Source organism: Nicotiana tomentosiformis, chromosome 11 (genome assembly GCF_000390325.3).
Source record: "Nicotiana tomentosiformis chromosome 11, ASM39032v3, whole genome shotgun sequence".
NCBI lineage: Eukaryota > Viridiplantae > Streptophyta > Magnoliopsida > Solanales > Solanaceae > Nicotiana > Nicotiana tomentosiformis.
The window spans coordinates 25,844,731-25,866,695 of NC_090822.1; the positions used below are offsets into that span (position 1 = coordinate 25,844,731).

Sequence of the window (21,965 nt, forward strand, 5' to 3'; positions counted from 1 at the left end):
TTTAAAATTTATTATCAGTTTATAATGTATTTAAAGATTTGCCAATTCGCTCAAATTTCAGGACACGAAGTCCTGAAGTTTAAATCTTAAGGTTCATACTTACATCGTGTTCTAAAGCTAGAAAATAATGTGCAGAAATTCGAATTTTATGTCAAATTCAAGACAAATTTTAATTTAGCAACTCAAAAATTTAGGACACTAAATCTTGAATTTCAATTTAACAGCTCAAAAATTCAGGATACGAAAATTTAGGATACTTATAGCTTGTTTGGCCAAGCTTTTTTTTTTGGGCGAAAAGTGCTTCTTTTTTTTTTATAGCCAAAAGTACTTTTTTCCAAAAATTGAGTTGTTTGGCCAAGCTTTTGGAAGGAAAAAAGAATGTTTTTAAAGAGAAACAGAAGCAGTTTCAGAGATGCAAAAAAAATATATTTTCTCCAAAAGCACTTTTTTGAAAAGTATTTTTGAGAAAAATACACTTAAAAGCAGTTTTTAAAAACTTGGCCAAATACTAATTGATGCTCAGAAGTGCTTTTTAAATTAATTAGTCAAACACAAACTGTTTCTCACCAAAAGTACTTTTGAAAAAAGCACTTTTGAGAAAAAACACTTCTCAAAATAAGCTGAGGCAGCTTGGCCAAACAGGCTATTAATCCTGAAACTTGGATGAATTGGCTAATCTTTAAATATATTGTAAACTGTAAATATATTTTAAATAACATACTTAAAAAAACTACCGGTTCACTTCGCCCAAAATGGTCAGTAGATAAGAAAATATCTATTGCAAAGGTTCAGGGATCTGTCCAGCTGCATTTTTGCATCTTTCATCCTTATTAGTTTGTGTGCAGTTAGATTTCCTTTCTCAAATTTGTGAAGTAAGAAGATATTAAAGCTCAGCCACTTGGAGATATTCAACAAGACATATTTTCCTGTTTTCTTGGTTTACTTTGCATTTTATTGTTCTTGATATTCACATTCTATCATTTAGCTGCGACAGTTGATTGTAGCATTAGAATAAATATATTTTTGTCACTGTCGTAAAAAAAAAATAACTCTTTAAAAATATCACATGATCCATTACATACAGCTGAAGGTAATAGGCAAAAGAACGTATCTTATTTAGGGTAACCAAAGATTAAAAAAAAATTATTGGGAGTTTGGGACACAAAAAAAAAACATTCTCTAAAAGGGGCCACAAAGAACACCTCAAAAAATCAATATTTTCTCCAAAAGGGGCCACAACTGCAACTTACATTGAACACCATCACAGATTCTGAAGTGAGAAATTATCATGACATTTACTAACCAAAATTACAACAAATTTCCAAACCAGTCATCTGAAACAACATTGACATACAATAAATTATATATCTTACACATGGATCAAAGTCTGCAGATGTCTCAACTATTATACCTTGCATTTCTTCACTGCCTAGTAGTTGAGAGTCTTATAATTCACCACCATCTACTCCTGCATTTCCACCTTGCAATTTTAAACATAAGATCAATTCTATGCCATTTTAAGTACAGACATCTTTTCCCCTGGAAAATGAAGAGGTCCGTAATTTTGGAACAAAATCCCTTAGGGAAAAAAAATTACTTCCAAGAACTGATTTATTTATCTTTGGACGGAACGTTTTGTACCAGCCAATATGTTTGTTCAGGAGATGTTGACTTCACCCCTTTGAAGAAATGACTCAGCAGAAAGCATATGATCAGGGTCTTATATCACAGCAATTGAGGCGGTTTGTGCTGCCTTCACCTCATCAAGGCATGCCAAGATATCTTGATACTCTTTGGTGTCAGAAAAAGCCTCGGCCTGTAATTTATAGAAAGTGAGTTGCTCCGCTTAGCACTGGTTAAGACAAGGTATACTGAGCGAAGGAAGTATCTGTCATAAGAAGGCTTAAAGCACATTAATTTTGGAGACTAAAAGAACTACCTGCTTGATTGTGTTTTTTAAGTGCATCTCCGCTGCAGATAACTCCCTACGGCTACCATTACGTCGAGCTGTTTCCTGGTAAACCTTGCAGAGTTCTAACGAGGCACGTGCAAACTTTGCAAACCGGTCTTTATCCTTCCATAAGTCAGATCCCTGTCAAGTGAATTTACACTGTTCTTTCACAACACAAAAGAGTCCGGGGAGCTGACATTATTGGATTAATCGGAAGACAAGCAATATGCTCTGCAATATACAGGAAGTCCGCGATAACAGTGACAGGAAATTTAATTCTATGTTCCTTTAGAGCACACAAGTGTGCACCTCATAGCAGAGCATTATAAACCATATGTATGAATGTTCAAACTGCTGGTAGAAATGCACCATTGGAGAACCATTAATGAAAAACTGATGAACATTTATATGCCATGGATACTGTTAAAGCGTAAATCGTCAGTCATCGTTTTTGCTCCGTTATGAACCATATACATGAACGCTTTCCCTACCAGCATAAATGCACAATTGGAGAACCTAAACTATCAATCATCTCCCCCTCCTCTCTCCTCTCCTTATAGCTTTACTTATCTTAACCCACCAAATATCAATCTTCCTGGGGCCCAGCTGTTCTAGCTTATATCCACTAGGTATATCAACATGACAAACCTAAACTATCATTATTCTGCAAAAGTGCAAAGCAGAACTCGCGGAGGATCCAATCGGATCCTCAGTGATGGCTTCCAGCCTGTAAAGCTATTTCTAACTGCTTACTGAAAAATAGCACAGTAATTTCTTACTGCTTAGTGCTTACAGAAAAATAGTTTAACTTTCCTTTATAAAGCATTTTTTGAGAAGGCTTTTTTTTTCGTTTGAGAAGGTTCCTTTGTAAAGCATTTGACCACACCAAACTACAGTCCCTCTGTTCCTTACTAGATTTCTGACAACATAGATTAGAGAATAAGCTGCCAAGGGTTTGGCAACAGTCATTGACACTGGGAACGCTATCCAAAGTCCAAACGACAAAAGAGTCTCTATTGAGCAGTAACGCCATCACACCAGAAATGATGAAGGATTCATGCTCTAAAATTTTCCGAGGAAAAGAAGACAAACATGTGAACCAACAGCACAGCAGTTTTATCAATACTAGCAGAAATGGAGAAACAGATCAAAAGCTTAATTGGGCGATGACACAGACATTTGAGATGCAGCTTGACCAAGTCAGTGATATCAAAATGTCGGCACAAGCACAGAAACATCAAAAAGTTGAATTTGCAGTCATACCTGGTATGATCTGACTTGCTTAAGAAGGGCCTCTGAACACATTGCAAGATCTCCTTTGAGTTTATGCCACCTGGCATAGAGGCCCCAAATCTCAGCATTCCCACCAGTTTGAACAATCTGCATCAAAGTAAAAGGTTCTTAAATTTGATGCTACATAATACTTGTGCCATTTTTGCAGTGGTTTCTCAAGTAGATGATTCCCCTATCAACCAGATCAACTTATATAAGCCCAAGAAATACTGATACCTAAAGGTCATTTTTAGTGACAGTACTCATCCCCTGCAGGTCACACAATAAAAGACCTCCCCAAGGCAGACAAATTGTCAACAGAAGTAAAACATTTTAGGGAGTGAGTTAATCAAAGCAGCGCACAAGAAGCAAAGACAGCATACCTGCTATGAGAATTTCGTTTATAATCTAAAAGTTGATTGACAAGCATGAAAGACATACAAAAAAAAAACACAAACCTGTCTGTTTTTCTTAAGTTCTCCGTATTGCTAATAGACAATGCTCATGAAATGACATCAAGTTCTCTACTTTATGCTTACCAGTTTCTTGTCCAAATGTGGTCTTTAAGAGGCTTGTAACTGTTGTGCAAATAATTGTTTTAAGGAATCAGGATTTAGGAGCAGAACAAATAAATGTAAGTTTGAACTTAGCAGCTGAAGATCCATTTTTATTCAGTGACAGAAAACCACAGAAACAAAACAAAAGCCAAGGAAAGATGTCGAATTGATATTTACCTGCCGTAGGATTTTCCCCACTGACTGAATCAAGTGCTCAGTTTCGCGTTCTCTTGCCAAATCTACGTCTGAGCTGGTCGACAGATCAGCATTAATCATATTCGAGCCAGCCTCAGCAGAACCGGTGCTATCCCTCAAAGCATGTAATTCAGAATTCCTAGGCGAAGTCCGTAATTCTAGCTCTTGCAACATCCTCTCAAGTAATTCAATATCAATTCTCTTCTTATTTGTCATATCCAGCACCTTCGTAACTGCTTCCAGTGCCTTCAAAGAAGCAACTAAACCAGCTTCAGCTTTTCATCAGTAAATAAAATTGCATTGCTGGCAGCACTAACGTGGTGCTGAATATCTAATTAAAATACAAGAGTCCCTTATTTGAGATATTACGAATTTGTTTTAGCAATGGAGAAGTTGGAATAACTTACCGAGCAATTGAGTATTATGTTTAAATTGAGATACCAAGAGAATCGAGAAAGAAGAAAGAACAAATGGGATTTTAAAGTTGTGTGGGCTATCAAAGTATTGAACTTATGCGTCATACGACGACACTTCGGGAAAAAAAAAAGTGATAAAGCATAGCATTTGAACATCACAAAGGTGACAGTGAATCAGTTTGAGTTGATATTTGGTAAATCTCCCTCTTACTCTTTTCGAAGATTCGAATTCAAACTGACCAAAGAGATAGACAAACTTGGTCAAAATTATTCCTTCTTAGAAACACGGTCTGTTGTTCAGAGTATCATAGCTCCCGGACTAGCACTCACAATGTGGAGCTCATACAAGTTGATATCAAGTCCACGGAATGCTTCCAAAGGTCCAAAATCAAGCTTAGTAGCTTAGCTCAAGCTACAGTTTTTGGGCTGTTCAGGTGTCAACCACGTTTGTGAGCCTCCTGACCACTATCAAACTTGAAGATCCTCCGGAGTCGCGGACGCAAGGACCAGGTCCCGATCATGAGGACCAACCCGCGATCGTGAAGATGGAGTTACAGGACACTGGCCGCTATCCCGTTACAATGGCCGCTATCGCAGGAGGTTATTTGAAGCCAATGGTCCGCGTTCGCGAAAACGAAGAGGACAAGAATCGCAGGCCATAAAGTGCAATCGCGTGGCCTTTGTTGCATCTGCGTGCACTATGTCCAGGTCAGATCCTGCAATTACAATCAATGCTCATTTTTGGCCATTTCTGTAATATGCTTAGTAGCTATAAAATAACCTTGTTCAGGGTTATTCCCCTTTAGCTTGTTTTGATTTTAAGAACTCCCTTGATGAGTGTTGATATTATGTCCATTCCTACAGTCGAACATTGGGTAGCTTGGAACAAATCCTATGTTACTTGAAAGGAGCCCCTCGATTTGGCATAGTGTATAGTGATCACGATCATGATAGTATTGTGTGTTTTACAGATGCTAATTGGGCTGAATCGAAATTGATAGAAGATCTCCTACAGGCTATTGCGTCTTTGTTGGAGGGACCTTGTATCATGGAGGAGTAAAAAACAAACTGTTGTATCTCAATCCAGTGGAAAATCCGAGTATAAGGCTACGGCTCAGTCCACCTCTGAAATATTGTAGATACATCACTTATAACTGAAATTGGTTTGAAGCCTTTGTCACCAGCAAAAGTTTGGTGTGATAATCAGGTTGCTCTACGCATTGCCTCAAATCCACTATACAATAAAATCAGGTTGCTCTACGCATTGCCTCAAATCCATTATACAATAAAAGAACTGACATATCGAGATTAATTGCCATTTCATCCATGAGAAGATTCAAGAGAACCTGATCACCACTATGTAAAAACAGGAGAGCAAGGTGAAATATTCACAAAGGCTTTAGATGGGACTCGAGTGAAAAATGTTTGTAACAAGTTGGGCATGATTAACACCTATGCTTCAACTTGAGGGGAGTGTTACAGAATATACAGTTTCCATGTACTCCCTCTATTTCAATTTGTTTGAACCTTTTCGGAGTACCGGTGTCAAATTGACTAATTTTCGGTGTGAATTCGGACATAGATCTTTAAGTTTTTTGAAATAAAATGTACATATTTAGAAACCATATAGAAAGTAATATAAGTCACAATAGTTAATAATTTAGAATATATAAAAACTATTCGAAAAAATATGGCCAAAGAAAATCTATTTGACTCCACAAATAGTAATATGTTCATTCTTTTTGAAACGGATGGAATATATAATACGACATCAGATTTGTAGGAATTTTTAAGATCTTTATAATTTAGTTTCCTTAGTTAGAGTCCTCTTCACATGTATTTTGACAGTTGATTCTTTGAGTAATGATATAGAAATTTCTTTGCCGTCGCTTTCAATTACATGTGAAGATATGGACCTTGGATCTAACTCAACCACAAAAGCTAACTCGTGAGGTGAGAATTGCCGAAGACCATATAAAGGGACAACAAACCATCCCTCAACCAATATAGGACACTTAACGCCCTCACCCCTCCTCCCCTCCGACATGCCCAGACTTTCCTACTGGAGCTTGGACAACATAACATGGGGCCATTGGGACACACAACACAGGGATGGGGCAGCTCTAATTCGATTTATTCGAAAGAGATGATAGAGGAGCTTCTATATCATTACTCAGAGAATCAATTGTTTAAATACATGCGATGAGGATTCTAATCCTGAAAATCTTAAAATTCCTACAAATATGATGTAATATTATATACAAGGAAACTATATATTCTGTAACAGTGACTTTTCTTTCCGCAGCCATAGGTGCATTAAAACGTGCTCTAAAACTTCCAGCTAAGGGAACATGCTCTAATTCTGTTTACATCGGGAAAAAGTTACAGTTGCAGATGACCAAGTGTAGCGGCTGCGGGTTTCCCTCTTATCAAAAAAAAAAAAGTTACAGTTGCAGATGAGATTAACCCTAGTCCAACGATTGAATCTAATGCCTCTAGTGACCCAAGCTCTTTCTCAAAGATTTCCTTCTTGTTGCAAACGTATCTTGTTATCTGTTTATCTATCAGTAAGTTAAACCATGACCAGAAATGTCATCAGAATCTCCGTAGTTTAGATTTTGCTATGGAATTCTTTTTGACCTGGTGATTCGAAGAACGTCTTAGAAGATTAAGAAATTGAATTTTAACTCAGTTTTCAAATATCTTTCTTGACATTAATTGAAATGGAAGGAGCATCACATATAGAAAAGTCTGCCCGGTCAAAGATCAACAGAAAACATGATAGGAGCAACCAATGTATGGTATTATCTAAGTAAGGAAAAAAAATTGCATAAAATGTTGACTATACCTGACTGAAATTTCCAATATTTGCAGCAACATGGCTAAAATTTTCCCACATCTGCCAGCTGTCTCGTCTGCAAAACGTAAAAAAAAGGCTACATGAAATACTCCGAGATCAACAAGATGACAACACCAACCTTGGTCCAAAAGAGGAGAGAAGATGGCTTTGCAAAGTGGTACTACATGATTTTACTAAGTGCATATTCTCCCATTCCTATGGTACAATGGGAAGGAAGTGAAAAAGGATATACCTACATGTTTATGTCCAATTCTGGATGGATTTGAAAATGTGATGTGCGTGCGTTTTTTTTTTTTTTTTTTTTGGGAGGGGGGTTGAAAAGCTAGGCTGGATGAGAAAGTGTAAGATAAATACAAATGCACACCAAAAGAGAAATATATAATATGAAATGTAGGGGGAAGATAGCAGGAAGTTAGTACTTCAGCTTCAAGGCTTCCTTAAATGCAATGAAAGCTTCCTTGTTTTTCTTCTTAACCATATGCCTGCATAGATAAAAACCGAACACGTGAAGAAGAAAAAAAAAAATAGGAATAGAAGTAAAAGATATTATGACGATTTCCAAGGACAAAGAAGTAAGGCAAGCAGAATCCACTTTAATCTGCAAAGAGGTATCAGTATACAGCGTACCCCCTTGGCCTTGTAGTCCAACTCTATCAAGGTAAAGGTTTCTTTTTCTTCTCATAGCTTGTCGAATACCCTTTACACTGGATTTCTTCCTCCATTAACATCCTTCAGTAGACTAGAACTAAAACAAACATCTTGCTTTCCTCCGCCCATTACGTATTTAACTAATATTATTGCTATTAAAGTAGTTTATAAGTTTTTAAGTTAGAAAGGAAATCAAAAAAGGAGACAAGTTCTATCTCAAAAAGAAAATGTGTATAAACTATTATGATCTCGCTCTTCAAGAGATACTTAAATCAGATGACCTTCATAGATGAGTTGGTTTAATATTTCAGCCATGATTCCAGTTGCTTAATAGTTCACTCTTTCGGGCAGCAAATGATGAAGTTGCATAGCTAGCACAAAAGTTGGAGCACGATAAGAAACACTCCAAAGGTTGGGTGAAATTTGGTGAAATTCTAGTGCTAAATGATTTTTGGTCCCACAAATAAATGGTTTCATTATTTGATTGCCTAAAAATACAGCAAACCAATGCAACTGACACGGATCATCAGACTTGTAAATTTCCTAAATGCAAGGATGAAGAACTCACAGGCAAGCAATATTATTCCAAGCCTCTCCATTTTCAGGATCAAGCTGAACAGCACGTGTAAACCCATCCAGTGCCTTCTCAACATCTCTAGCCTGTATTGTTCCAGACGAAGTCAGATCATTTAGTGGATACATGCCAAAAGGAAGGAGAAACTAACGCTACATAGCATCATGTGCAGTTCCTTACATACAGCTTAGAGCCATGAGTGATCAAGACCAACATACAAACGAAAAACAGACCTTTAAAGCAGCAGCACCAAGTGCAAACCATCCATCTGGATACATAGAATTCATTGCCATTGCAGATTCCCTGAAAACAAAGGAAATAAAGATCAAATCAGTGGACAAGTAGAAGCAAATTAATTAATATTTAATAATTATTAAGTGAATGAAAGCACACAGTAAGCCAACCATAGATCTTTTGACTTCTCGTACTCCCCCCTGTTGTAAGCACTACGGGCAAGAGAGCGCTGTTCCAAGAAGATTTTGGAGCCCAAAGAAAAATTTAGAAGATAAATTATAAAGGGAAAATAGAAAAACATTTGCAATCACTAAGGTAGGTAACAAGAAACTTGGTTTCACCTGTGCTCGAGCAGACTTATTCCCTGACACTTCCTGGGCTTTCTCATAGCATTTGTCATCATTTGTAACATCTCCAAGGGAACACCTAAAGGAGAAGCAATCGGTATTATACAGCATAATTAATACCCAAACAAAAAATAAGTATGGTTAAAGTATATTATAATTTTTTTAAATGCGAATAGAGATCAGGGTTAAGTATAAAAACAGAAAACAGTGCAGCTAACAAATACAAATGAATTCAATGTAATGCACGGAAAGGAAGATGACCAGCAAACAAATAATGCAAAAGCTTCTTCAGCAAAGACCTTTTTCTTGTAATTTCAAAATGATGCATCTCATAATCATAAAAAGTCCTTTGTTTGGTGGCCGAGATAAGGAAAGATTATAATAGCATGAAGAGACTGTGGATGGAAGATTATAATGCTGTTGGAATGTAGTAAGGTAAATATTGATAGGAATGCAATTTTTAGTAAGGGAAGTAATGAGTAATATGATCTTATTTATTAGTAATGTTGTGATTAGAATTCGGGACCAACTTCTGTAACCAAATGAGGGGATAACAATCTCACCTCTTGCTATCCCCAATAAGTACAACTTAACTTAACACGAAATAATTTGTTATCACTTTCTCCCATCAGTAGCATGCAAACAAATGTGCTAAAAGTCTAAATTCACCAAACAAACCTTTCAACATATGGGACAAATTTGTAACATAAACAAACATGGGCAGTTACTCAAATGGTAAAAGACTTCTCTTACTACAAAAGGATAGTTGATTTGTCAGACTCGCACAATAAGTCCTAACTCAAGTTTCAAGCACAAAAAAGTTCTCAAAACACTACAGCCTTATCACAGTACAAAATTTGTGCTTTGCATCTCTGGATATGCAGTAACTTTGGGAGATTTAGAGGGGTATCACATTACCTCATGCAGTATGTCACAAAATACTATGGAACGGCAAAACTACATTTAAAAAGGTAAAGGATCAACACCTTGATCTCATAGTCATGGGTTTTCGAAAAACTTTTTGAATTCATTGGCTACTTTTTCTAATTGAAGGATACTTCGTGAGTTCAAGATGAACATGTTTATCACAGACATATTACCACGTAAAACCTCTTTGAGGGAACAAAGCGCTTCTAATGGATGCCAAAAGAACTGTGGCAGCTTATTGGACAATTGAACAAAGAAGCCCTTGAATCATACAAGCAATTTGTTCATGATAAAAGTGGATGGTTATTGCGTATCACTAACATTTTAAACCTCCTGCTCTCCAAATCAAGCACTTCATACCTTGTAATAGCACAAGAAATGCACCTAATTTCTGATGACGAACAATTCCATTTCCCAAGCTAGAGGAAAATGAACACTAGAAACAGGAAAAGCAGTTAAAATGACAAAGGGAAGGTAGATTCTTTTTCAATATACCATAACCTAGGGTCACATGGTCTTTCGGATAACTGAGCCTTGATCAGTTCAACAGCTGCCGCTTTCTTCTCCATTAGCCTACAAGATTTAAACATTATTTTCAGATGAGACTGCACAGAACCACAGATAACAGCCATGTTTTGAGAATTTCGATAGTACCTATAACAGTATATTAAGTTATCCCAAAGCTCAAGCTCCTCATACACTTTAACAGCTTCTCCTATCAAACCACAGCTCACTAGTAGATCTCCATACTCCCTGAACAATAATTGATTACACTTGTTACCCCAATGTATCTAATTATGAGATGACATTCTTTATGCAAATATAATACCAAGCAAAACTAAAATGAAGAATATCAGAAGAAAAAGTATATAGAATGTATATTCTATATTTCTTTTTTTGTTTGTTTGATAAGGTAAATGATATTATTAACAATGGGATATACAAAAGGTATACCAAAAAGTAGAGAATCTACAACAAAACATGATTCTCATTTTTCTACGAAAGACACCCAATCATCTATAAAAGCAGGAATCTCAAGGGTGCACCAAACAGCAACTACCACAGCTAGTGTGACAATTTACTAGTTGCTTTTGCACCAAGTTCACAAGTCGGTTTTCCTATTAGGGATTAAAATTAATGACCTTCAAAAATTCTGCCACATACTCAGCAATAAGTAACATTGCATGTAAATGAAGAGTCATTTGAGCAAAACCAAGTAAATTTGGATAGGCAGAAGAGCAACTTTACTTGCGCAATGCAGGAATGGTAGGGATATTAACTCCAAAACAACAATGCATCCTTTGTGTAGCTCCAGGGGAAGGATCACATATTCCCTGAACCTGAGAATCAAATAAGAATATTATAACACAATGAAAAATATTCTTGCTGCAAAAAGCAAGACCCAAATGGAATAACTACTAAGCATCGAATGAAATTCGAAATCAATCTGCTTTCATCAACTTGAATTAACCATTGGGCCAACCCGGTGGGTTCAGAATGAATTTGCTTTCATCAACTTACATATACTGATCCATTTGTGGTGCTCCATTTTATTTTCTCCTCGATAGAATAGATCTAAAACAGGAAGTATAATCCCTTTAAAGTCTCTAGGACTTACCAGTTTATCCATCATCAGTAATGCACGCTGCTTCGTACGACTACGAGTTGATTCCCATCGAATACGTAATATATTGCACAAATGGTGTAGCTGGATGAAAAGAGAAATATTTGAGTCAGTTGACATTCCATCATAATGGCATAAATCTCGGTACATAAATCAAGTACAATACAAAGCCTGGAAAGAGAATGACCACATAGAAGCAAATTGAGAAGCACCAGCAAGATGATGATAAAATACACAAAGATGACTATAATCTGATTTCCACTTATACATACTTTTACAGGAACTGCAACACTAACTAAAGCAGCTGTATATATCCTTTTGAAGTTAAACTGAGAAAAAAAGAATTGGTTGGGGCAGCAGGGGTCAGGAAGCGAAAAATAGAGGAGGGAGGGAGGTAAACTAAATTGATCTTCCATCCTCAAATTTCCTATTTCATTTTGCTACTGAGAACAATAACTTTTTGAAGACAACCAAAGGAAGCTATTAAAGCATTGCCGCCAAGAAAATACAATTCAGGTCTCAGTCACTTCAATTATTACTTTTTGCAAGCCCTCTATCAATGCCAGTAAGAAGTTCACCATTTCTACTTATTAAAAAAAGAGCAAATACAAAATAAGTGTTCCATAACTATCAAGCCACTCTACTTCATGGCTTGGATGGGTTAAGATTTGTAAACAAGTATTATAGTTTCTCGTTCTGGTATGTTACCTTTCTCAACAAAAAAAAAAGTTTCTTTTTCTTGTATAGGTTTTGCATAGAAGCAAGTCAGGAACCCCCTGGTGCCCTTGGTAACACCATCTTTGATTTGCCAACTTTAAATATTAGAAGGATACAATGTATGCTAAAAAGGTAAAACCAGCTAGATTCAAAATGTGGAGTGTAATTTTGAATGTGATGTTTCAATTAAAGCAATTTGAATGCCAAATAAAGAACAAAATGCTGGAATTAAACAGGGTAAACCTCACCGTAAAAAGTGATGACTTCTGGGAATCAATTGCCTCAATATAAGGAGCCATCTCCCACCCTGAAACAAGCACATGCATGAGTAACCAAGCTTTATAAAGTAAATATAGATCTTCCCACATCTACATCTACATCATGCTCATGTTTCATATATACTTTCGACCACTTCAGGTAGGAATACTTGGGAATTGGAAATCCACAGAGATGCATTTGTCTTTAACCATTCTTTTCTCAGCAGCTCATTAACTTGCCAATGCTCTTAGTGATCTTCCAAGGTTCTTGCTATGTGCTTACTTCAGACAGAGAGAGGAGAGCAATGATTTTCTTCTTGAGAGCAATCAAGTAAAGATCATTCATTTCCTTTCCCCTCCAAGTAGTTCCACTCGTCGTGGCCATCAGAATTCCTAGGTAATAGAATTAAAAAAAGAAATGGTGCTGTTTCCCAGTAATTTACACGTGCCCGTGTTCTTATGCCTTCAATTCTTTTTCTTTTCCTTTCTTACTTTTTTTTTCCTTTTGTCAAACAATTACAACTTGTGTTGAGTTTGTTAATGTTCATCCTCAGAAGAAGAAAAAGTAGAAATTCATGTAAGATTTAGAAACCAATATTTTTTATAAAGTAAGATTTAGACCCCTAAACCAGTCTCTTATCTCAGTTGCATTATATCCTTTATAGTCCATACTAATGCTATTGGTCAGCAAGTGTTGAATTTACTACAGCTTCAAATATCAATTAACATCAGAAATTTTAGTGAGATATATTATAGAACGTAGTGTAAGTTGTACAGAAAAGGAATGGTTTTAACCATTTTGAAGCGTCCCAAAGCAGAAGGGGGTAACAAATTTCCCAAAGGAACATGTTTCGCATTATCTGAAAAAATGCCCTTCAATAGTCCTTCCTTAAGCTAATCAGATTGCAATGCAACATTTTGTATTATCAAACAAAGCAACAGGAAAACAAAAGAACATTGAAATAGGGATTCGTCATAATACAGTCAGGAAGCTTACTTTGCAATTCATCACCCCGAGCTCTCTTCTCAATAGAAAGACATTGTGCTAAAATTACTGCTTGCTGAGTAGGCTTTAACTGCATAGACGCTATACTGTGATTTTGAGCACCTTGTGCACTGTATTCTGAACTTTTATCATCTCCCAAGAATCTGGGGGCCATCAATATGTCTGATGTTTCATGAGTTTCACTGGGATGTTGAGGAACAGCATTTTCAACACTGGTAGAAACCTTATTTTGGAACTCATTCCCAAGAGAAGCACTACCATCATCGGCATCCGCGCTACCCACAAGGAGGAGTTGTGCTTTTGGTTCCACCTGTTTTACCAGCGCAACCGTTAAGTATATGGCTATAAAGAAAAAAACTCTTCTGATCATTGTGATCAGTGATCACCAAATAATTCCAAATGGCACGTGACAAAACGTACCTGATGTACCGTACGGAAGCCCAGAGCCCCACTTAGCGAAAAATTAAGTCTGGATGTTGCTGCAGCTGATTCAATATGGACCCTAATACACAAATCATATCAGGAAGGAACTAATATCATGCTTCCAGATAAGCAGAAACGTTACACTTTTGAGAAGATTCATTATGCAAGAGGCTTACATGAGATGAGATCATTGATTACTGCACAAACAAATCAAATATGCCATGGGCCAAAATAAGAGTGACAGGGATAAAGGGAAAATATGGGTAAGAAATGCAGCTAGATGTGCCAATAATATGATATAGTGAACTAATTCAAGATTGAAACAGGAAACTATGCTGCTACAACGGAAGATAAATGACCAACTGACATGTCACTGAGATGAGCAGCTAAGGAGAACAATTAGATAATGTTACTCTTTGGCCTTTTGTTGTTTCCATCCCAAGTGCGATTCATTGGATACAGATCAGCTGTCAAGTGTACGGAACTAAAAGACTTTAGACTTGTAAAGGATATGTTGGACTTGTTGAATGTGATGAGGCTGTAATGTAAAACAAGTCCAATTTTCTTGTAATTTCCAAACAGTAATATCTTAGCACTGAATATCAATAAAATCTTCTTTTAAAAAAAAAAAAAAAAGGACAACTCAATGAAAAGGAAGAAAACCAATAAACCTAACGAAAAAAGACCGATATAGCTGAAAACAAAGATAATTGATAAACAACAGCACCACTAGAAGATCCATATTACAGCAAAACTAAATAAAGCCTCACATGCCGTCATCCATCAAACAACCGAATACATATCATGCAACTACGATGAGTTGAGTTTTTTTCCGTCTTTTTAGCTCTGTTTATAGACTGAGAAGAGTATCGAAGGCGACTTGAATAAGAAAAATGAAATCATCAGTGTATGCCCAGTTATAGATTTGTGACTGAAAGTACCATAAAAGTTTCTTCATCAAATAGCTAACCTTGAAGCATCAACTCGTCCATAGTAAAGTTCCATTATTCCTGCCTCCAAATGAAGCATAGATACAATAGTCGAAACATCCTCTTCTGATATCAGAGAAGCCCAATAATCTTTTACTTTCTCCAGAGAACCAATATGTTGCAAACTTTCACGCGTTAATACTTGCAATAAGTCAAACAAAGAAGATGAGCGATCGTCCAACAACTTCTGTTGAATGATTAACAGCCTAGCTAACCACCATGAGATGCTTCTGGCTCCATCCATCCCCAAGTCGTTTCTTTCTGACAAAATATCTTTCGTCCTCATAAGCAGTATCTTGGCAAAGGTTATATACTACATAAGGAGGACCAAAGGGGGAGGAAAATGAAAAGGAAAACTTTGGCATCAACTCAGTGGTGTATGCAATAAGAAAAATTGGCTAATAAGGAAACCGGACGTCTGTGTAAGCATAACGAAACATACATACAGATATGTTAATTCAAAAAGCTAGGCATAACATGGATTGATACTTTTTTTTATAGGTAAATAAGGATTTTAAGTTTTCCCCCATAACATGGATGGATACTTGACAGAAAATATACTTCTCCATATCATTTTACATTGTCAAGATTAAGTTGATCCCATAGAAATGAATTTAAATAACCCTACTATTACCTCTATGCAATGAAATTCTTGATAGTAGAGTTTGGTACGAAAAGGTACCGATTTAATAAACAAAGTAGCGCAAGGTGCCACCAATTACTACTTCCATAATTCCATTTACACTCTATTCTGTATTTCGCACCTGTATTAGGTGTATGTGTCTTCTCTTTCTTATGAATCAAGTTAAAATCATTATAATCAATTATCTCCTTTTCTTCCTTGTTATCTCAATGGTTCTGTCAAGATGGAATATCGACTTACTTTTTACTTTTTATCTATTGTTTCAAATACGTAAAGTAATCTGAAGCACAAGCAGATATTAAAACTTTTCATCCCATTTACAACTTTCAGCTTACTATTGAGAAACGATAAATAGTCAGTAAACAACCCTAGATTTGATAGATTATAGAGATATGATAAATCAACATTTAATTTCCAAAAATACCAGAAGTATCACCACTTATTCATGCTCACAAGAATTTTGGCAAGTTGATATGCGATGAAAGGAATTTTACCTGCAGATTCAAAAATTTGGCGCGCAAGTCAGAACCAGCTGACATTAACTCCTTTTGTGCCCACGCTTCCCATTCTAACCAACCACCAGAACCACTGGTCAACTCTTCTTCTCCAAAAGTTATTGCACCTAACGGCATTGGTGGCAACTTCATCATTGGCCTATAATAACAATAAGGTAAGGAACTGAACAACACGCAAAAAGAAAGTTCATAAAGCTTGGCATATACACCACCAAGGTGTCAATCCAGACATCAAAAAGTTGATAATAGTACTCACCCATCACATTTTAATCATCCTTCATACCATTATAAGGTTAAGAACATTCTTGTCTAATTGTAATCTTTTACATAAATATCTCACTGCTTTTTTTTCTTTTTGGATTAAGTAAATCTCTCATTGTCGTTTAAAGAATCTTTTTATTTATTTTCAACAGATATTTGATCATCCTTCATACCGTTCAACGTTGACAATATTCTTATGTAATCGTAATCTTCTACACAAATCTCTCACTGTTTTAGAGTTTTCTACATTTCTTTTAAGGAATATAATTTTTAATCTCAACACTCATTTAAAATACACGTCTAAAGCTAGATCAAAAACTAATCAAGTCAACCATTGGAAACATTACTAGGTAATATAAAATGGAAGAGATGTACTAACTATATTACTCAAAAACATTCCGATGTCTTCTGGTTCATTTCTTTTTTCGTGTGTGTGGTTGGGGGAGGGGGTTGCATAAAAAGAAATGCACGTGCACCCACTGCTTCAAACTGGGCACATAAGTATATAAAGTGTGTGTACATAAATGAAATTTTTTTAAGTGTGTGAAGATATTCATCACTTTCTCTTTTGGGTTGATACAAGGTATCTGTGAATATACGATTATACGGGTACACTCATTATCTCAAAACTTGGACCGCACGCATTTATATAATGAAAATTTCGATAATTTATGGTCGAGGGGCGGCTCAATGGTAAAGCCATTCAAGCAACTGCTTGAGGCCCCACATCTAGGGGGCCCAAAATTTTCTGATACTGTATTAAATAGCTGTATTTGTATTTGATGAATATTTTAAAAAATATTTAGTATATAAAAAAAAGTATATCTTTCATAAACAAGGAAACTATGAGACCAATAGAAATAATTTGGGAATAAGAATAGTAACTTACGTGTGAATATAATATGTCTTGCCTCCTTTATATATTATCATTATTATCACAGGGCCCACGTTACTTTTATTACTCTCTCTTTAAACTGGTTTTTACTTAATCTTTTATATTCCTTTTAGCCTTTACAAACTTATAAGTCCACTGTCTCATAAAATATTCTGTCAAATATGATAGTAGAAAGCAATTGCAAACTCTTTTTTTGTCAAGCTTTCAAGGAATTGCACCAAAAATATTGAAACAGCAAAAGTAATATCAAGTTATTTATGACTATTTGTTAAACCAGGTTCAATTGTTCTATACTTTTCTTATTACTTTGCATCTAAATTTTTTTATTTTTTGATATCTTTTGTTTGTAAGTATATGTATTATCTTTTTTAATTTATTAGAATTTTAATATGTCAACAAGAAAATATGAATCCGCATATTAAAAATGCCAAAAAAAGAGAGAAGAATTGAAACTTTAATACAATCCCCAAAAATAGGAAGAATTTATGGTAGATAAACAAATCACTAATATAATTGAGGTAGAAGAGAATGAAATCCAAGAAGAAGAAGAAGTTGGTGAGAGTTTAACAAAGATTTTATAGAAAACCAGGAAATCCTAAAAGAATTGAATAATAATCTTAGAAAGTAGAAATATATATAATCCTAGTTAAGAAATCGATTATAAATAAATTATTAAAAATTTTACATCTCAAAAAGCAAGAAAAATTAACTTCAAAATAAAAATTTTATTAAATGAGTTTTTAAATATGAAAAAATTTAGGGCCCCTCGTTGAATTTTGGCTTTAGGGCCCCGGATACCGTTGAGCCGCCCCTGTGGTCGAGAACAAGCTTATGATATTTGTGTAGCTATAAATCAATCTCATTAAGGGTAAAATGGATAGTTTAAAGTTGAATTGTTTCAAAATTTAGAAAGGTAACATTATCACATAAATTGGAAGATAGAGACTAACCCAGTAATGTTAGACTGAGTAAAAGCAAGCAGAGCTGCAACAGAAACTGCCATGACAAGAACTGCTTTATACAACTTGTTCAGAAAGCTATTAAAAACAGAATTTTTTTCACCCCCATCTTCTGCATTTAGAAACAAAGTCACACATTGGGGCACAAATTCTGAGTAAAACAACTCAGCTTTTTGGGAAGAATCATTGAGCTGATTATGAATTAAAGATTGTGAGGAGAAAATGGATTTGGCGCCAGGGGAAGAGAGTGCTTTTGTGTATTCACCCGATTCGATTAATTCGAGAATTTGTTCAATGAGGGTGTGGAGGTGAGATAAATAAGGGGTGGGTAGGGGTTGATGAGAGGGAGGGGGTGGGGTTGAGGGTGGAAGAGAGCAACGAAGAAGACGGAGCTCCAGAGCACGGAGAGATGAGAGTTGAGAGTGTTGTTGTTCGGCCATGGCTGCTGAAGAAAGGCGGAGTTTTTTTTGGAGGGTTTATGCAGAGGTTTTTGTGTTAAAGGGGAGGAAACTGAGCGTTCTGTTTTTGTCTCTCTTTTTTTTTTTTTTTGTGGGTTAAAAAGAAAAAAAATGTTTTTTTGTTATTTCTGTTGCACTATTCGTTTTTTAAGGTTTTATTTTCTTTCTTTTTTGTGGGGGGAGGGGGGGAGAGACTCTTTTTTTCTATTATACATGGGCCATATTTATCAGGTGGAAGATCTCATCGACATGGAATCTTGGTTGAGACTTGAAAGTTGAGATATGCAAAAAAAATTAGTGTAACATATATTTATGTGGTGATTAATGATATATTTATAAAACTTAGTGATATTTCAGGAATTTGTATTCTAAACTTTTGGTACATAATTATCGATATTGATAAAAAATTATTTTTATTGCTCTCGGTTGAGGTGTAGGGTTTAGAATGTCAATGGATATTTAAAAACCGACTAAACCGATCGTACCGAACCGAATTAATTTTTAAATTTTGGTGAGACATGGATTCACTTCAAACTTCAAGCTTATAAGAAATAAAGGATGAAAAAACCAGGTGGCAACATTTAATTAGATATTTATTACACCTCAAATTTGTGTATACACACGCGCTATATTTTTTTGCACTCGTTTCAGCTTTTGTGTTAAAATAAAATATAAAAATTGAATTGGAGGGCCAAAATGTAACAAGATTGAGATAGAGTGCCAAAATGAAAAATGGAGCCAAGTTGAAGGGATTGTATATGTGTTTGGCCTAACTTTTAACTTTCTTCTTCCATACAACTCACCCCATCTCAAAAAGTAATTTAGATAGCGTTTGCAAATCCTCACTCTGTCTTATTCTATAACGCCTCCCCCTTCCCCCCTTACACTGTTGTTGTCTCCCCCACCGTAGCCCCTACTCACAATTTTCAGATACCCATAAAGAAGAAGAAAGCTTTAAAATTTGTATAGGCCAATTTTATTTGTGAGTTAAATTTTATTTGAATTTATCCGAAGTTGATGTGTTCTTTGTTCTTCCCAAATGAAAGAAAGAAGGGGCGGAAGTTTTCAGTTGTACTTCTTCTATTTTCCTTGTTTTTTGTTGATAATGATATATATATATATATATATATATATATATATATATATATATATATATATATATGATATGTGTCGCCATCGACAACCACTTTTGGCACCCAACTCCACTGCAATCACAATCGAACAGCCACCCTACTACCCTCAAATCGTTCATGATTGAATTTGACAAGTTTTAAATGAGTTTAGCTGGGCTCTCTAACTAAAGACACGAAGGAATGAAATAGATGAAGGTGTTATTCTGGTGCTGTCTTTATGGAGATGATAGTGGATGGTGATTTTTTTTGGTTGTGAAATTTTCGGTTGATGATGCATGAAGCGGGTGGAGCAAAAAATATGATTCTTTTAGCATTTCACGCGCTCAAGAGAAGTGTAAATCACACAATATGCCACATCATCGTTATGTGTTTAATAGACACATACGTGTTGGAGTTTAAGTGTCTGAATGGAACAAACCTTAATTAGAGTGTTTAGGTAGAAATTGATGTCAAGTTTAAGGGGCTATATATGTATTTGGCCTTTTTTCTATTATACATGGGCCATATTTATCATATGGAAGATCTCATCGACATGGAATCTTGGTTGAGACTTGAGATATGCAAAAAAAAAAATTGTGTAACATCTATTTATGTGGTGATTAATGATATATTATAAATCTTAGTGATATTTCAGGAACTTGTATTCTAAGCTTTTGGTACATAAATTGTTTATATTGATAAAAAATTATTTCTATTGCTCTCGGTTGAGGCGTAGGGTTTAGAATCCGTCACTAATATAGCATCTTCTTTCCATTTTTCTCTTCTCCCAACCCTTATATATTTCCATCATCCATGTCGCTTAAAATATTTTATTTAAATTATTATTTTCCTTAAAAAATTAAACGTATACGTAACTAAAAATTATGAACTTTTTTTAAATCAATTAGTTAATTTTTACCCTTTTAAAATAGAGTACTTATTGGACAAAATAGACATTTAAATATTTTACTAATATTTTGGGATTTGAAATCAACTAAAATTTTGATGATTAAATCTTTTCTTATTTGAATTTAATAGGAAGTCCTAATATTTAGAAGTTTAAAAAAAATTAGAATGTTAGCTTATGTAAATATTTTGTTAATTAAATTATGTGCCATAACTTTAATACTAACAAATATATTTCTTTTAATGGAAATACAAAATAGCCTAAAGAATTCTCAAAACTGAACAATACAAAGGGCCCATATCAACATCTAAGAAGATGGATATTTAGTTTACGTTAGTATTTTTAAAACAAATTTTACCGAAAATGTTTTATTATTTAGAAGGAAATACAATAATAAGCATCCAAGGAGGACAAACCTGTCAAACAAAAACGGAAAAGAACACACACATATATATACTATATTAAAAGCACGAAGGTCATATCGAAATGCCGTTCGCCTTTTTTACCCTTTAAAAATATTTTTTACATTAGACAAAATAATGATTTTACTATTTTTTCTAATATATAGGATTTTAAAATTAATTTAACTTTGCCTATTAAACATTTTCTTATAACTTGATCTATGTAAAACTCCTAATATTTAAAAATTTAATTAACATAACCAAGAATTTTTATATTGTTAGTAACTCTAATATGGTATCCAAATCAGTCTAGAACTCTCTTACCTCTAATAAGTAAAAGTACTTCTAATAAATTCATATACTTTTTCTCTCTTCTCCGATCTCTCTTTGCTCTTCTTTTTATGTATCCTTTCCTTTCTAATAGCCTTTTGATGAGAAGTAAACTTTTAGGGTTGCCTCCCCCTCCCCCCTCCCCCTCCCCCCTCCCCTCCACAATTATATAGTTTCTTATTCAGTTGTTGAAATATAATTCAAATCCATAAATAATTGATAGTGACATTAAGTTTTACTTTGTGGAAGAGAATTAGATTCTCGTGTTAGTAAAATCGGTTAGTAATTGATGATGCATTATTTTTACTCTATAGTAGAGATGCAATTTTATTTTTGCATTTTTGGATCAAATTGTAATGCAATCATATATTTATTTCATAACTTTTTGGGATATTGTTGGTTATTTAACTAGAAATAGAATTCTTATTTCATATTTATTGTTAAAATCCTTTATTGGAGATGAATTGTTTGTTCAACGATTAGAAGT

General features: G+C 35.0%; 1 protein-coding gene across 3 annotated transcripts; it reads right to left on the reverse strand.

Annotated features, from left to right (window-relative positions):
* Positions 1 to 1,196: 1,196 nt before the first annotated feature.
* On the reverse strand, positions 1,197 to 18,806 carry LOC104093824 (uncharacterized). Of its 3 annotated transcripts, XR_685721.4 has the most exons (21): positions 18,262 to 18,806; positions 16,135 to 16,294; positions 14,979 to 15,310; positions 14,006 to 14,087; positions 13,577 to 13,895; positions 12,571 to 12,629; positions 11,600 to 11,689; positions 11,230 to 11,321; positions 10,636 to 10,734; positions 10,477 to 10,554; positions 9,049 to 9,133; positions 8,878 to 8,936; positions 8,707 to 8,776; positions 8,468 to 8,559; positions 7,671 to 7,733; positions 7,240 to 7,306; positions 3,958 to 4,221; positions 3,215 to 3,331; positions 1,940 to 2,092; positions 1,642 to 1,816; positions 1,197 to 1,480 (listed from the first exon to the last, which is right to left on the reverse strand). XR_685721.4 is itself a non-coding variant. In XM_009599637.4 (20 exons), exons 1-20 carry the CDS (start codon positions 18,708 to 18,710, stop codon positions 1,721 to 1,723), a joined length of 2,826 nt encoding a protein of 941 aa, XP_009597932.1. In that variant the 5' UTR covers positions 18,711 to 18,806; the 3' UTR covers positions 1,197 to 1,720. The 3 variants fall into 3 exon arrangements, 2 of the variants coding, with proteins under 2 accessions (XP_009597932.1, XP_033511403.1); XM_009599637.4 differs by having other exon boundaries at positions 1,197 to 1,816; XM_033655512.2 differs by lacking the exon at positions 18,262 to 18,806 and having other exon boundaries at positions 1,197 to 1,816; positions 14,979 to 15,258; positions 16,135 to 16,274.
* Positions 18,807 to 21,965: the final 3,159 nt, after the last annotated feature.

Bases quoted from the DNA above. Each gene is read 5' to 3' on its own strand.
- LOC104093824 (XM_009599637.4), bottom strand. From the start codon at position 18,710: ATGGCCGAACAACAACACTCTCAACTCTCATCTCTCCGTGCTCTGGAG. The intron at 11,690-12,570 runs GTGAGGTTTACC...CTTTTCATCCAG, and splicing joins AGAAGTCATCACTTTTTACG to CTACACCATTTGTGCAATAT. The intron at 2,093-3,214 runs GTATGACTGCAA...TTCACTTGACAG, and splicing joins AGCAAGTCAGATCATACCAG to GGATCTGACTTATGGAAGGA.